Source organism: Leptopilina heterotoma, unplaced genomic scaffold (genome assembly GCF_015476425.1).
Source record: "Leptopilina heterotoma isolate Lh14 unplaced genomic scaffold, ASM1547642v1 Lhet_63, whole genome shotgun sequence".
NCBI classification, from domain to species: domain Eukaryota; kingdom Metazoa; phylum Arthropoda; class Insecta; order Hymenoptera; family Figitidae; genus Leptopilina; species Leptopilina heterotoma.
In genome coordinates this window covers 1-14,502 of record NW_025111149.1, presented here as the reverse complement: position 1 = coordinate 14,502, position 14,502 = coordinate 1, and the positions used below count along the sequence as shown (strand labels likewise).

General features: G+C 39.5%; 2 protein-coding genes across 2 annotated transcripts; both read right to left on the bottom strand.

Moving 5' to 3' along the window:
* Positions 1-10,806: 10,806 nt before the first annotated feature.
* Positions 10,807-11,424, bottom strand: LOC122509791. The gene has a single exon (XM_043624042.1). The coding sequence runs from the start codon at positions 11,422-11,424 to the stop codon at positions 10,807-10,809; it is 618 nt and encodes a 205-aa protein (XP_043479977.1).
* Positions 11,424-12,260, bottom strand: LOC122509869. Its single transcript, XM_043624165.1, has one exon. It carries the CDS (start codon positions 12,258-12,260, stop codon positions 11,424-11,426), a length of 837 nt encoding a protein of 278 aa, XP_043480100.1.
* Between the last annotated feature and the right edge of the window lie 2,242 nt (positions 12,261-14,502).

The window sequence follows — 14,502 nt, the reverse complement described above, 5'->3', positions numbered from 1 at the left end:
TCTATGATATCCAAGGGCACGTGAACATGAATGTTCGGACGTGAAGGTCGATGTGTCTCTCCAAGATAGCAGGAAGTTTCCGCAAAGGAAGTGCATCATGGTATCTCTTCACAGAGTTTACCCTCATTTTTATTATTATTATTATTATTATTATTATTATTATTATTATTATTATTATTATTATTTTTTTTTTTTGCTTAGGGACTTTTGGGAAATCTGCCTACAGATACCTTGGATTCCGCACTCCAAGGTTATGTGGGGTTGGTGTGATAAAACAAAAGGAGATAAAAAAAGAAAAATAAATATATAAAATAGTAAATTTAATAAACTGGCGACCTACTGCCAGCCCGACCCACTAAAACCCGTAACCCTTCTTCTGGAGCCCTTTACCCTCCCTCGGAACTGTCGTAAGACTTTAGCCTTCGAGGGTGGCACTCCAACTCTGTCGCTAATGCGACTTTCTGCTTTTCTCTGCGGTCATCCTGCGTTAATAGTTAAAAATTTAAAACTATTTCAATATAAAGCGGAATTAACAGCACAACAATAATTAAAAATAACAAATGTGTAATTAAGTGTAAAAAGTCAGAAGATAAAATTATAAACGGATATATAAAAAAAATAAAATAAAATAAACGCGTATAAAAAATTGAAAACATAAAACTGTACAAAAATGAATAAAAAACACAAACAATTAAAAAATGTATAAGGACAAATAAATCACAAAATAAATTAATAAAAAACAAACGAACAAAATTAAAAGCTGTTTAAATTACGCTTTCTGGCGGCCGTCGAGATCCTTCCTCGACATAACCGAGATTATGAAGTTCTCGACTTGCCGCCAATTCTCCTCTGACTGGGTCATCAGCGATACCATGTTCTCCGGTGTAACTTGACTGTTTACACCTTCGAACATGGCCTGCCTCTCCAAGTCCCATTTCTTGCATGAGAAGAGGGTGTGCTCCGCGTTGTCCTCAGGGAACTGGCAATATGCACACACCTCGTTCTCGCGTAATTTAAAGCGACACAGGTACGAGTTAAAACACCCGTGACCTGTGAACGCCTGAGTCAAGTAATAGGAAACCTGACCATGTTTCCTATTTATTCAGGTGGCGAGTGCCGGGATAAGGCGATAAGTCCATCGACCTTTTTCCTCACCATCCCATCTTTCTTGCCATCTTTCTATGAGCCTGTGCCTCGCTTCTTTGCGGATCATGCCCTTGCTTGGTCTTAATTCCTCATTCAAGGAACTGCTTTCTTTAGAAAAGAGAAACATTTCTTCCCTTTCCCTCGCCAAAAGATCTGCTGGCGGGACACTTGCAAGGACCTGCACAGCACTCGTAGATACCGTCTTATATGCAGAGATGATACGCGTTGTTATCGATCTCTGCGCAGACAGTATCTTTTCACAGATGGTCACACATCTTTTACTCCTCAGGGATGGGGCCCACGCTGGTGCTGCATAGAGCATTTTAGCGTGGGCGACACTCGCCACCAGTCTTCTTTTTTGTTCACGGGGTCCGCCAACATTTGGCATTAGCCGTGAAAGATTAGCCGCACACTCGATCGCCTTATTTGACGCCGTAGCCATGTGGTGGTGGAAGTTTAACCTTCCATCTAACTCCACACCAAGATATTTAATTTGCTTACTCCACTTGACCTCGAATCCGTCTATCACGATTCGTGGGAGCTCATAACCACGTCTGTCTGTGACCAGCAGTGCCTCGGACTTTTCCAGGGCCATTTCAAGACCTCTGGTATCCAGCCAGCTTTTAGCTAGTCGCAGACATTTGTTCACCAATGTCCCAAGAGCCTCCTCACTTTCGGCAGTGCACACGAATAACGCGTCGTCCGCAAAGCCGATGATCATCGCACCTTCGGGTAGATCCATTTGCAGAAAATCATCGTAAGATACATTCCATACAAATGGACCCACCCTCGAGCCTTGAGGAGCCCCACGCTGCATCTTTTCCCTGAGAGTGCAGGTGTCTCCCTCATATATAACCCACCTGTCGCTAAGATAATTATCCATTATCCGCAACAAGTAGGGCAGCATGTTTTTCTTTTCCATCGACTCGATGAGATCTTTCCATCTTGCGGAATTAAACGCGTTGCGTATGTCAATTGCTACCAACGCGCAGAAGCTCTTCTTTTTCCCAGGTCCCAATTTGTTTTTTCCTGCTTTGGCTATGTCCACAACTGCCTGGATGGCATCAACCGTAGACTTGCCTTTACGGAAACCAAATTGGTGATCGGATAGACGATTCTCTTCGGTCAAGTGGCTTTGCATTCTCTGCAGAACCATATCCTCTAGAAGTTTACCCATCGTATCTAGCAGGCATATAGGCCTGTACGATGAAACCTTATCTAGAGGTTTTTCACCTTTCCTTAGGAGGACTAACCTCTGTCGCTTCCAGTCGCGGAAGAACTCTCCTCTCTCAAGGCAAAGATTGAAGCATCGAAGCAGAATATGGGGTGAAGTGTCGATTACCAACTTTAGGATCTCGTTACTTATCCCATCGATTCTCTGACTGGGTCATCAGCGATACCATGTTCTCCGGTGTAACTTGACTGTTTACACCTTCGAACATGGCCTGCCTCTCCAAGTCCCATTTCTTGCATGAGAAGAGGGTGTGCTCCGCGTTGTCCTCAGGGAACTGGCAATATGCACACTCCTCGTCCTCGCGTAATTTAAAGCGGCACAGGTACGAGTTAAAACACCCGTGACCTGTGAGCGCCTGAGTCAGATAATAGGAGACTTCTCCATGCTTTCGGTTTATCCAGGTGGTGAGTGTTGGAATCAGACGATAGGTCCATCTGCCCTTTTCCTTCCCATCCCATCTGTCCTGCCATGTCTCGATAAGTCTGTTTCTCGCGTATTTGCGGATGCGGTCCTTGCTAGGTCTTTCTTCCTCTGGGTACTCGGGATTATTTCTTCTTTTAAAAAGAAGAAATACTTCCTCCATTTCCCTTGCCATAAGATCTGCCGGCGGGACACTTGCAAGGACTTGCACAGCACTCGTCGAGACCGTCTTATACGCAGAGACGATACGGGTAGTAACACATCTCTGCGCAGACAGCATATTATCGCAAATGGTTTTGCTTCTTGTTTTAAGTGAGGGAGCCCACGCTGCTGCTGCGTAAAACAGCTTAGCGTGGGCAACACTAACCACCAGTCTCCTTTTCCTTTCACGTGGTCCGCGAACGTTTGGCATAAGTCGTGCCAAGTCTGACGCACACTTTATCGCCTTACTCAAGGCCGTCGCTATATGGTAATGGAAGTTTAACCTTCCATCGAGCTCCACTCCTAAATACTTAATATGTTTACTCCACTTGACCTCGAATTCGTCTATCACGATTCGTGGGAAACTATAACCACGTCTGTCTGTGACGAGCAGAGCTTCGGTTTTTTCCAAGGCCATTTGAAGACCTCTGGCATCCAACCAGCTTTTAACTCGCCGCAGACATTCGTTCACCAATGTCCCAAGGGCTTCCTCGCTTTCGGCTGAGCACACGACCAACGCATCGTCCGCAAAGCCGATGATGACCGCGCCTTCAGGTAGACCCATTCGCAGGAAGTTATCATAGGATACATTCCACACGAATGGTCCCACCCTCGAGCCTTGGGGGGCACCACTTTGCATCTCTTCCTTCAGAGTCCAGTTGTCCCCCTCATATATTACCCACCTGTCGCTAAGATAATCATTCATTATCCGCAACAAGTAGGGCGGTATTCTCTTCTCCATCATCGACTGGATGAGATCTTTCCATCGTGCGGAGTTAAACGCGTTACGTATGTCAATAGCCACCAATGCACAGAAGCCCTTCTTCTTCTTTGGTCCCAATTTGTTTTTTCCCGCTTTGGCTATGTCCACAGCTGCCTGAATGGCATCAACCGTGGACCTGCCTTTGCGGAAACCAAATTGGTAATCGAATAGACTATTCTCTCCGGTCAAATGGGTTTGCATTCTCTGCAGAACCATATCCTCTAGAAGTTTACCCATCGTATCTAACAGGCAAATAGGCCTGTACGACGAGACTTTATCCAGAGGTTTTTCACCTTTTTTTAGGAGGACTAGCCTTTGCCGCTTCCAGTCGCGGAAGAACTTTCCTTTTTCAAGGCAAAGATTGAAACATCGGAGCAGAATCTGGGGTGAAGTGTCGATAACCAATTTTAGGATCTCGTTACTTATCCCATCGATTCCAGGCGCCTTGCCTGTTTTCAATCTTCTACCTGCATTTTTAAATTCTGTAAGAGTGAAGAGTTCCTCCTCACCGACTTCGCAGGTACTCCAGTCCTTCCGTATTAGAGCTTAAAAAATTATTTGTTTAGTAAATACTTTTTTAATTTATAAACTATAATGCCCAAAACACCATTATGTCAATTTAGAGCTTTCATGCATCAAACATTAAAATTAATGATAAAATTATAGCCAAAAACTAAAATTACATTGTCTAAAAAAATCCATTTCTGCCAGAAATAAAAATTAAAAATTTTAAAAAATTTTGGTCCGAACTGCAAAATTTTAATCTAAATAAATTGTATTCAGAAGGGTTATAGAAAAATTCAAGAACAGCGTTAGAGCCTAACACTTGAAGGACGTATACGTGATATATAGTTAGTGGACATGAAACTTAAATTAACAGATTAGAGCTTAAAAAATTATTTGTTTAGTAAATAACTTTTTCAATTTATAAACTATAATGCCCAAAACACCATTATGTCAATTTAGGGCTTTCTTGCATCAAACATTAAAATTAATGATAAAAGTATAGCCAAAAACTAAAACTACATTGTCTAAAAAAATCCATTTCTGCCAGAAATAAAAATTATAAATTTTAAAAAGTTATGGTCCGAACGGCAAAAGTTTAAACTAAATAAATTGTATTCAGAAGGGTTATAGAAAAATTCAAGAACAGCGTTAGAGCCTTACACTTGAAGGACGTATACGTGATATATAGTTTAGGTTATTAAGGACGGGAAGTACAAAACTTTTATACAAAGTTTAAGGCCAGATTTCAAAATTTAAACGATACTGAAAAAAATTGACAAGAAACATTTCTTTTGTCTCAAGAATCGCTCTTTCGAATGGCGTATCCCGAAAACTGTAAATTTTTAAATAAACTAATTACACGACAATTGTTTAAAAAAACACGATTTTTTCATATTTTTTCAGTTTTAAAATTTTTTTTATAGTTAATCGCATGAGAATACCTTTAAATGTTATAAATATCGTGTCAAAAATGTTTGGACTACAAGATAGGGCTATCGAGAAATTTAATTTTCAAAATGGCTACCAAAAAACAGCAACTAAAGTTATTTTTTTAAACAATATAATAACAAAGTGTACGAAATTTTCAAAAGTCATAGAAATCGCTTTAAACTTGTTACTCACGGGTTTTGTGGGTCGCTGATTACGAATCCGATGTCAGTTTTTAAAAATTCAAAATGGCGGATCCAATATGGCGGATGAAAACATTAAAAATTCGTCGGATTTGCTTGAAATTTATTACTCGGGGGTTTTTGGGGTCTCTGAATACGAATATGATGTCAGATTTTCAAAATTCAAAATGGCGGTTCCAATATGGCGGATAAAATATATAAACAATTTAAAAACAATTGAAATCGCCTGCAAATTGTTACTCGGGGGTTTTTGGGGTCGCTGAATACGAATATGATGTCAGATATATTTAAAAATTTTTAAATAAAAAATAGCAAATCTTTGATGGCGGAGAAGTTTTTTAAAAAAATTTCGGATTTGCTTAAATTTTGTTACTTGGGAATTTTTGGGGTCATTGATTACGAATCTGGCAACAGGTTTTCAAAGTTCAAAATAGTTGATCGACTGTGACCGACAAGTATTTTATATAATATAGCTAATTTATCATTATTATTTGCATTTTTTCCGCAATAAATGTAACATTCGAATAAGAAGTCGTCAGAACCGCAAAGAGCCCACATTTTTATACCAAATCGAACTGGTTTGTTGCGAATAAATTGTTTGAAATGCAATCGCCCATTAAATTTTACCATCATTTCATCTGCAGACATAGCCGTTTGAAAAAAGCAAAAGCGCTTTGTATTGGAATTAAACATTTCTAAGAGGGCATGTACTCGCCAGGCAAAATCATTCGGATTTTGATCACTTTCTTTTGAACACTTTATTAGTCTTTTAATTTCTGAAAATCGATCTCGAGACATTGCCAATTTAATAATCTGACATTCCAAAAGAGGATCTGTTGACCAGTAATCTTTTTCAGATGAACGACTGTTGAACGCTGTAAGAATCACTATACCGATAAAAATATCAAGTTCATGTAAGGAGATTTCCAATCCAATTTTGGAAGAACAATCTATGATGTATTGTTTCATAGATAGTGAAAAGAACATTTTAAAAATTTTAGCAGGAGCACTTGGAAGAATGGTATTAGAATCCTTATCAGTCAACAAATATTCATTTTTTAAATTATAATCATATGACTTTTCCCCATCAATCCATTTGTACTCGTGATCTGCTTCTAAAAACTTTTGATTGTCAGTGTAATTATCAAACATCTCTCTATATGATATTATTTTATCCTCAGCATAATCAAGTTCATCATTCTCGTTATCACTATCACTAAAATTATCTTTAGAATCATCTTCGACATCTGAAGTATTTAAATTAGGAATTATTGCTATATCAATGTTATCCTCGTCTTCAAATACTTCATTTGAAATTGTCTCAGAAGTATTGGATATTTTTTTCAGAACTTCTTGTTCTTCGAGACAATTTACAGTTAGATTTAAAAAAAAAATTAATTAAAAAAATCTATATTAATGACATTTCATCCGCCATATTTGATCCGCCATTTTGAATTTTTAAAAACTGACATTGGATTCGTAATCAGCGACCCTAAAAACCCCCGAGTAACAATTTGCAGGCGATTTCAATTGTTTTTAAATTGTTTATATATTTTATCCGCCATATTGGAACCGCCATTTTGAATTTTGAAAATCTGACATCATATTCGTATTCAGAGACCCCAAAAACCCCCGAGTAATAAATTTCAAGCAAATCCGACGAATTTTTAATGTTTTCATCCGCCATATTGGATCCGCCATTTTGAATTTTTAAAAACTGACATCGGATTCGTAATCAGCGACCCACAAAACCCGTGAGTAACAAGTTTAAAGCGATTTCTATGACTTTTGAAAATTTCGTACACTTTGTTATTATATTGTTTAAAAAAATAACTTTAGTTGCTGTTTTTTGGTAGCCATTTTGAAAATTAAATTTCTCGATAGCCCTATCTTGTAGTCCAAACATTTTTAACACGATATTTATAACATTTAAAGGTATTCTCATGCGATTAACTATAAAAAAATTTTTAAAACTGAAAAAATATGAAAAAATCGTGTTTTTTTAAACAATTGTCGTGTAATTAGTTTATTTAAAAATTTACAGTTTTCGGGATACGCCATTCGAAAGAGCGATTCTTGAGACAAAAGAAATGTTTCTTGTCAATTTTTTTCAGTATCGTTTAAATTTTGAAATCTGGCCTTAAACTTTGTATAAAAGTTTATACTTCCCGTCCTTAAGGGGCTACACCACTTTGAAATTTTCAAAAAATTGAAAATTTTTTTTGCTTAACCCTTTAACGCCCAGTGGTACATACGCTGTACTACAAATGCATTAGTCATCATAACTTTAAAACTAATACATATTACTAAAAATTTTAAATTCTTAGCTCTAGTAAAACTCTTCCAGCAGATAATTAAAAAAAACAAAAGTAAAAAAATAATAATAAATAAATATGTGGGATTGTTAGGATTGTGTGACACAATTAATTTCTCAAATTAATAACAACATTTATTTAATCAATAACAGAATTACATACACAAAATAAGAAAGATAGTAAAATGTTAAGGTTTCGATTACGAAATAAAAGATACGAAATTACTCGCGGAATTTTTCGTTAACGTAGGTGCTTGTCGAAATGCTCTCAAAATTGAACTGAACTTTACACAGAAGATCGATGCTTCTTATACAAGAAAGTACATTAAAAACCTATTAAAAGTAATTAAAAATGCATTTCTATGTCTAGACTAATATGACATAAAGATTCATTCTAAACACGTAATTCAAAGGTAAAGTTGGAGACAGAGAGTCAGACTTAGGGGCATGACAAAGCTAGAACGTTAAAAACTCATTAGACACAAGGAAAAGGGCCAGACAAGACCTAAGCGTTAAAACCGAATTGCGAAAAAGTAGAATAAGTGTAGAAAATTCCTATTTCATTATTTCATTAAAAATATTTAAAAATTATATAAAAATATTGTAGAGAACGCTACAGTACCCCCCTGCTAGTGGTTAACGATTATGAGAAACCACCTTGCAGGCGGTCAGGGAAGCGTACACGTCTTCCAGATCTTGTAGAGTGTGGTACCAAAACTTCCTCTCGTTCTGGTCGTGGTAACTGCTCCGTGGGTGCAGCCTCCTGGCTGCTGGTATCGGGAGATGACTGGATGTTGGCCTCAGGATCACCAGCCAAAATATAAGCTGGTTTCAGACGGTCTATCGAGATATTAACGTCACGACCGTTGATGTTGACGAGGAAGGTTTTCTCGAACCTTCTGATGACCTTGTAGGGACCGTCGTAGGGCTGCTGAAGTGGTTGCTTAGGAGAATCGTGTCTTACCAGGACTTGCTCAGTTGTCGCAAGGTCCTTGAAGACAAAGGTTCTCCTAATTCCATGGCGAGATCCTCCAGTAGGCTTGATGTTCCGTAGCTGTTGTTGAAGACCCACAACAAAATCATCTGGAACGGGAGAGTTGTCGAAGCTGCTGCTGTTATTGTCCCCCAGGAATTCACCAGGGAGGCGAAGAGACTGACCATACACTAAGTCAGCTGATGTTGCTTCGATGTCGTCCTTCCAAGCTGCTCTAATTCCAAGCAGCACAGTTGGTAGCGGAATTCCATTGGCAGATGGATGATAAGCAGTCGTGCGAAGATGAGTTGTACCTAATAAGCGATTGAGTTGCTTAAATAAGTACGACTCAAACTGACGTCCTTGGTCGGTGGTGATCCTCAGCGGAGTTCCAAATCGAGCAACCCAGGTGTTGTAGAATGCTCGAGCAACAGTTTCAGCTTCCTGATTTTCCATTGGTACTGCTTCAGGCCACCTAGTGAATCGGTCAACCATGGTGAGGCAGTAACGATGTCCCTCAGATGATGGCATGATGACGATGTCCAGGTAGACATGCTCGAATCGTGATGACGGTGGTGAGAAGTTGCCTATTGGAGATAGGACATGGCGTGAGACTTTCGACTTTTGACAGTTGATACAGCTGCGAGCCCAATTCCTGCAATCAGATTTAATCGACGGCCATACGTAACGCTGTGTTACGAGCTTGACCGTAGATTTAACTCCAGGATGAGAGAGGTTGTGGATGGTGTTGAAGGCTGCTTTCCGGAATTTTTCTGTGATGTAGGGTCGTGCTGACCTAGTGGATACGTCACAGAAAATCGAGACATCTGCATCAGGAATCCGAATCAGTTGGAGGGAAGAATCTGCATCCTCCAGGATTGTCTTCAGCTCCATGTCGTCACGTTGACTGGCTGCAAGAGCATTGTAGTCCAGGATGGTTTCAATTGTAGAGATGCGAGATAGGGCATCTGCTACAACATTATCCTCTCCAGAGACGTGGCGGATGTCGGTTGAGAATTGACTGATGAATTCCAGATGTCGAAACTGACGTGGAGAACACTGATCACTCTTCTTCTGGAACGCATAGGTGATGGGCTTGTGATCAGTGTAGATGGTGAATGACCGTCCTTCGACCATATGCCGGAATTGCTTGATGGCCAAGTAAATCCCCAGGAGTTCACGGTCGTATGCTCCGTACTTCGTTTCAGCTGGACTCAACTTCTTGGAAAAGAAGTTCAAGGGTTGCCAGCTGCTATCGATCAGCTGTTGCAAGGAGGCTCCAACAGCGAAGTCGGAGGCGTCGCAGAAGATGGCCAGTGGTGCGTCAGCATCAGGATGAGCAAGCAAGGTTGCCTCAGCGAGACTCTCTTTGCTAGCTTCAAACGCCTTGATGGAGTCTGGAGTCCAGGTAACTGGAGCTTTTCCTTTTAGGTTCCCCTGCAGCAGATTGTTGAGCGGTGCCTGGACCTTGGCAGCATTCGGAAGGAATCGTCTGTAAAAATTAAGCATTCCGAGGAACTTACGAAGCTGCTTAACTGTTTCCGGGCGTGTGTAGGTACGGATGGCATCAACTTTGTCCGGCAGGGGCTTGGTTCCGGCAGCAGAAACTAGGTACCCAAGGAATTTGACCTCAGATTGACCAAATAAACATTTGGCTGGGTTGATGATCACTCCGTATTTCTTGAGTCTCTCGAAGATGATCTCCAGGTGTCCCAGATGTTGCTCAGGTGTCGCAGATGCTATCAGGATGTCGTCGATGTATACGTAGCAGAAGTCCAAACCCTGGAGCACTTCGTCCATGAAGCGTTGGAACGTCTGCGCAGCATTCCGCAAACCAAAGGTCATGAATTTGAACTCGAAGAGTCCAAAAGGTGTGGTGATGGCTGTCTTCGGGATATCCTCCTCGGCGACCGGAATCTGGTTGAAGGCTCGGACAAGATCTATGGTTGAAAATAGGGTCTTACCACGTAGAGCATGTGAGAAGTCCTGAATGTGCCTCATCGGATACCTATCAGGGTAGGATCTCGCGTTGACGGCACGGTAGTCGCCACATGGCCTCCACTCGTCTCCCTTCTTCGGAACCATGTGCAGTGGTGATGACCAGGATGCCTTAGATGGTTAAGCAATTCCCAATTTGACAAATGTTGCAAAATTGGATTTTGCAATTTGCAATCTGTCCGGTGCCAAACGCCGTGGTTTCTGCGCCACTGGTGGTCCAGGAGTTGTCAGTATGTGATGCCTTGTTGAGTGTGGAACAGACCTGGTTGTACCATCCGGGCGAGTTATTTCGGGAAACCGCTGCAGAAGCTCGTGGAATCGAGAAGAACCAGTGACAGTCTTGATGCTGGAAATCTCGCACTCAACCACCTCGCCCTGGGAGGTAAGATGAGTCACTTGGTCGTGAAGCCGTTGGTTCTGTAGGTCCACCAGGAGTTTGTAGTGTGCCAGGAAGTCAGCGCCGATGATGGGTTTCTCTACGTCAGCGACGACGAATCTCCACGTGAATTGGCGACGCAAACCAAAATTTAAATTCAAAATTTGCGTTCCGTAAGTCGCGATGAGTGTCCCGTTAGCCGCGTAAAGTTCGTAGGTTGATTTCTCACGAGGTTGAGGAAGTTGCACACGCGGAAAGACGCACAGATCAGCACCTGTGTCGACAAGGAACCTTATTTTCGAAGATTCGTCCGTTAAAAATAGTCGGCGCGATTTACCGGGAGTTACGTCGTTGGCCGACATTAACGACTTCCCGCAGCGTTTTCCGCACTCTCGAATTTACACGGTTTTTCACATTTCCTAGCATCACTACCGAACTTCCAATGGTACCAGCACATGTCCCTGGACTGCTGTCGTCGGTTTCGAGAGTGTGATCGAGATCTAAACCGTGACCTTGAGTGAGAGTGGTCTCGACCTCGAGACACTTGGTTCACTTCAAGGGAGGCAAATTTTTGCAACACAAGCGCGAGAGTCTGTTCTAGTCCGACAAACCGGGCCTCAAACGGATTAGCAGCGGCACTCGAGGCTGTCACACTTGCACCCGTGTGCGTTTCCGCGACGTTACACAAGCTCCCGTAAGCGTCCGCGACAGAGTCCGCGATGTCAGCACGTTTGTCCAGGGGAAGATCTCTGTGTGCGGCAAGCATGGCTTGCATATGTTTCGGCAAGCGCCCGAGCCAGAGAGTCTGCAGGACATCCTCGGGAAACTTATTTCCTGCCAGGTTGCGGAGATGACGTAAAAATTGCGTTGGTTTTCTGTCACCGAGCGGTTCGTTTTCTAGGAGACGGCGAGTATTATGTTCCTGAGAAGTACCCATGCGCTTGATCAGTTCTGATTTGAGAAGCTCGAAAGTTCGTTCGGGTTTTGGTTTGAGCAAAACGTCACGAATTTCCACGGTATATCGCGGGTCTAAGGCACTAAGCGCGTGACCGAATTTCGTTGCATCTTGAGTGATGCCAGCTGCATCAAAACTACTCTCGAGCAACAAAAACCATAACTCGGGATCTTCAGGCATGAACACTGGCATTTTTAACGCGATTCTTTCGACCGATTCGTTGCTCGTTACACCACTTGTCATTTTGATTTTTTTTAAAGAATTATTGTCAGGAAAAATAAGAAAGAATGTAAAAAACAAGGAATAAATTGGCACAAACTATCAGTGTCACGAGTTAACTTTTCACTTTGTTGACTATTTTTGTATCACTTGATTGTCACTTTTTGTTACTTAATTGTCACTTTGTTGTCACTTGATTGTCACTTTTTGTTACTTAATTGTCACTTGATTGTCACTTTTTGTCACTTTGTCCCACGAAAAATAATTCACGATCACGTCGGGGTCACCAATTTGTGGGATTGTTAGGATTGTGTGACACAATTAATTTCTCAAATTAATAACAACATTTATTTAATCAATAACAGAATTACATACACAAAATAAGAAAGATAGTGAAATGTTAAGGTTTCGATTACGAAATAAAAGATACGAAATTACTCGCGGAATTTTTCGTTAACGTAGGTGCTTGTCGAAATGCTCTCAAAATTGAACTGAACTTTACACAGAAGATCGATGCTTCTTATACAAGAAAGTACATTAAAAACCTATTAAAAGTAATTAAAAATGCATTTCTATGTCTAGACTAATATGACGTAAAGATTCATTCTAAACACGTAATTCAAAGGTAAAGTTGGAGACAGAGAGTCGGACTTAGGGGCATGACAAAGCTAGAACGTTAAAAACTCATTAGACACAAGGAAAAGGGCCAGACAAGACCTAAGCGAATTGCGAAAAAGTAGAATAAGTTTAGAAAATTCCTATTTCATTATTTCATTAAAAATATTTGAAAATTATATAAAAATATTGTAGAGAACGCTACAAATAAAATAATAATAAATAAAAAAAGTGTCAAGATACATTTTCTCCTATGACGGACGAAAAAATTTAAAAAAATTAATCAGATTCGTTTAAAACTTGTTACTCGGGGGTTCTTGGGGTCGCTGATTACGAATATAAAGTTAAAATTGCAAAATTCAAAATGTCGGTTACAATATAAAAGACAAAAAAATAACAAATTAATGGGATTGAAATTAAATTTGATGCTTTGGGTTTTTGGGGCTTCTAAAGTTAAAATGTTAAGAATCATATTGGTGGATCTAATAGGGCGAATTATGTTTAATAAAAGTAAGAAATTTAATTCATTTGTGAAAGGAGACCTGGAACGCTTGAATCGAACGAAAAAGAACAAATGAAAATCAGCTGGCCAATCAATAAAAACAATAGACAACCCTGGAGCGCATGACTTCAATGAAAATGAACAAATGATAGTCAGCTGGTAACAATATTCAAGTAAATCCTATTTAATTTTTAATTCTCGTCCGCCATATTGGATCCGCTATTTTGAATTTTGCAATTTTGACTTCATATTCGCAATCAGCAACTCCAAAAACCCCCAAGTAACAAGTTTCATATAAATCCCATTATTTTTTATTTTTTTTATCCGCCATATTGGATATATAAAATATAATGCCCAAAAAAACATTATGTAAAATTTATAGCTTTCTTGTTCAAAACATCAAAATTAATGATAAAATTATAGCCAAAAACTAAAATTACATTCTCCAAAAAATCCATTTTTGCCAGAAATAAAAAATAAATAAATTTTAAAAAGTTTTCGTCCGAATTACAAAATTTTAAACTAAATAAATTGTTTTCAGAAGGGTTATAGAAAAATTCAAGAAAAGCGTTAGAGCCTAACACTTGAAGGACGTATACGTAATATATAGTTTGGGGACATGAAAATTAAATGACCGGATTAGAGCTTAAAAAATTATTTGTTTAGAAAATAGTTTTTTCAATTTATAAACTATAATGCCCAAAGCACCATTATGTCAATTTATAGCTTTCTTGGATCAAACATCAAAATTAATCATAAAATTGTTACAAACCAGAATAATAAATTTATGTTGTTCCTTTTATTCGAGCTTTTGAAATGGCTCTTATTTAAATTCGGTTTGGGGAGGCACCAAGCTGCCAGGGTCTTTAAGGCCCTGTTTAATTGTGTGGGATCGTTTTTCCAACTTTTAAAAGTTACCGGGATAGCTTTGTTTTAACTCTGATAAATAATTATTTCAATTTACTTTATTTATTTCAGGAGTTTTAAAATAAATAAAATCAGATTTGGCATTCACATTAAAATTTTATTTTAACAAGATATTAAGAAATTTACAAACTTGCACATGTTTGAAAGAGAATTAAAGTTGAAAGTAACATTAAATCATTGAAATGATACAGACTTGGCCCACGCTTAAAAGCCTTGAATCCT

Coding starts and splice junctions, on each gene's coding strand:
- LOC122509791 (XM_043624042.1), bottom strand. CDS start 11,424: ATGTCGGCCAACGACGTAACTCCCGGTAAATCGCGCCGACTATTTTTA.
- LOC122509869 (XM_043624165.1), bottom strand. CDS start 12,260: ATGACAAGTGGTGTAACGAGCAACGAATCGGTCGAAAGAATCGCGTTA.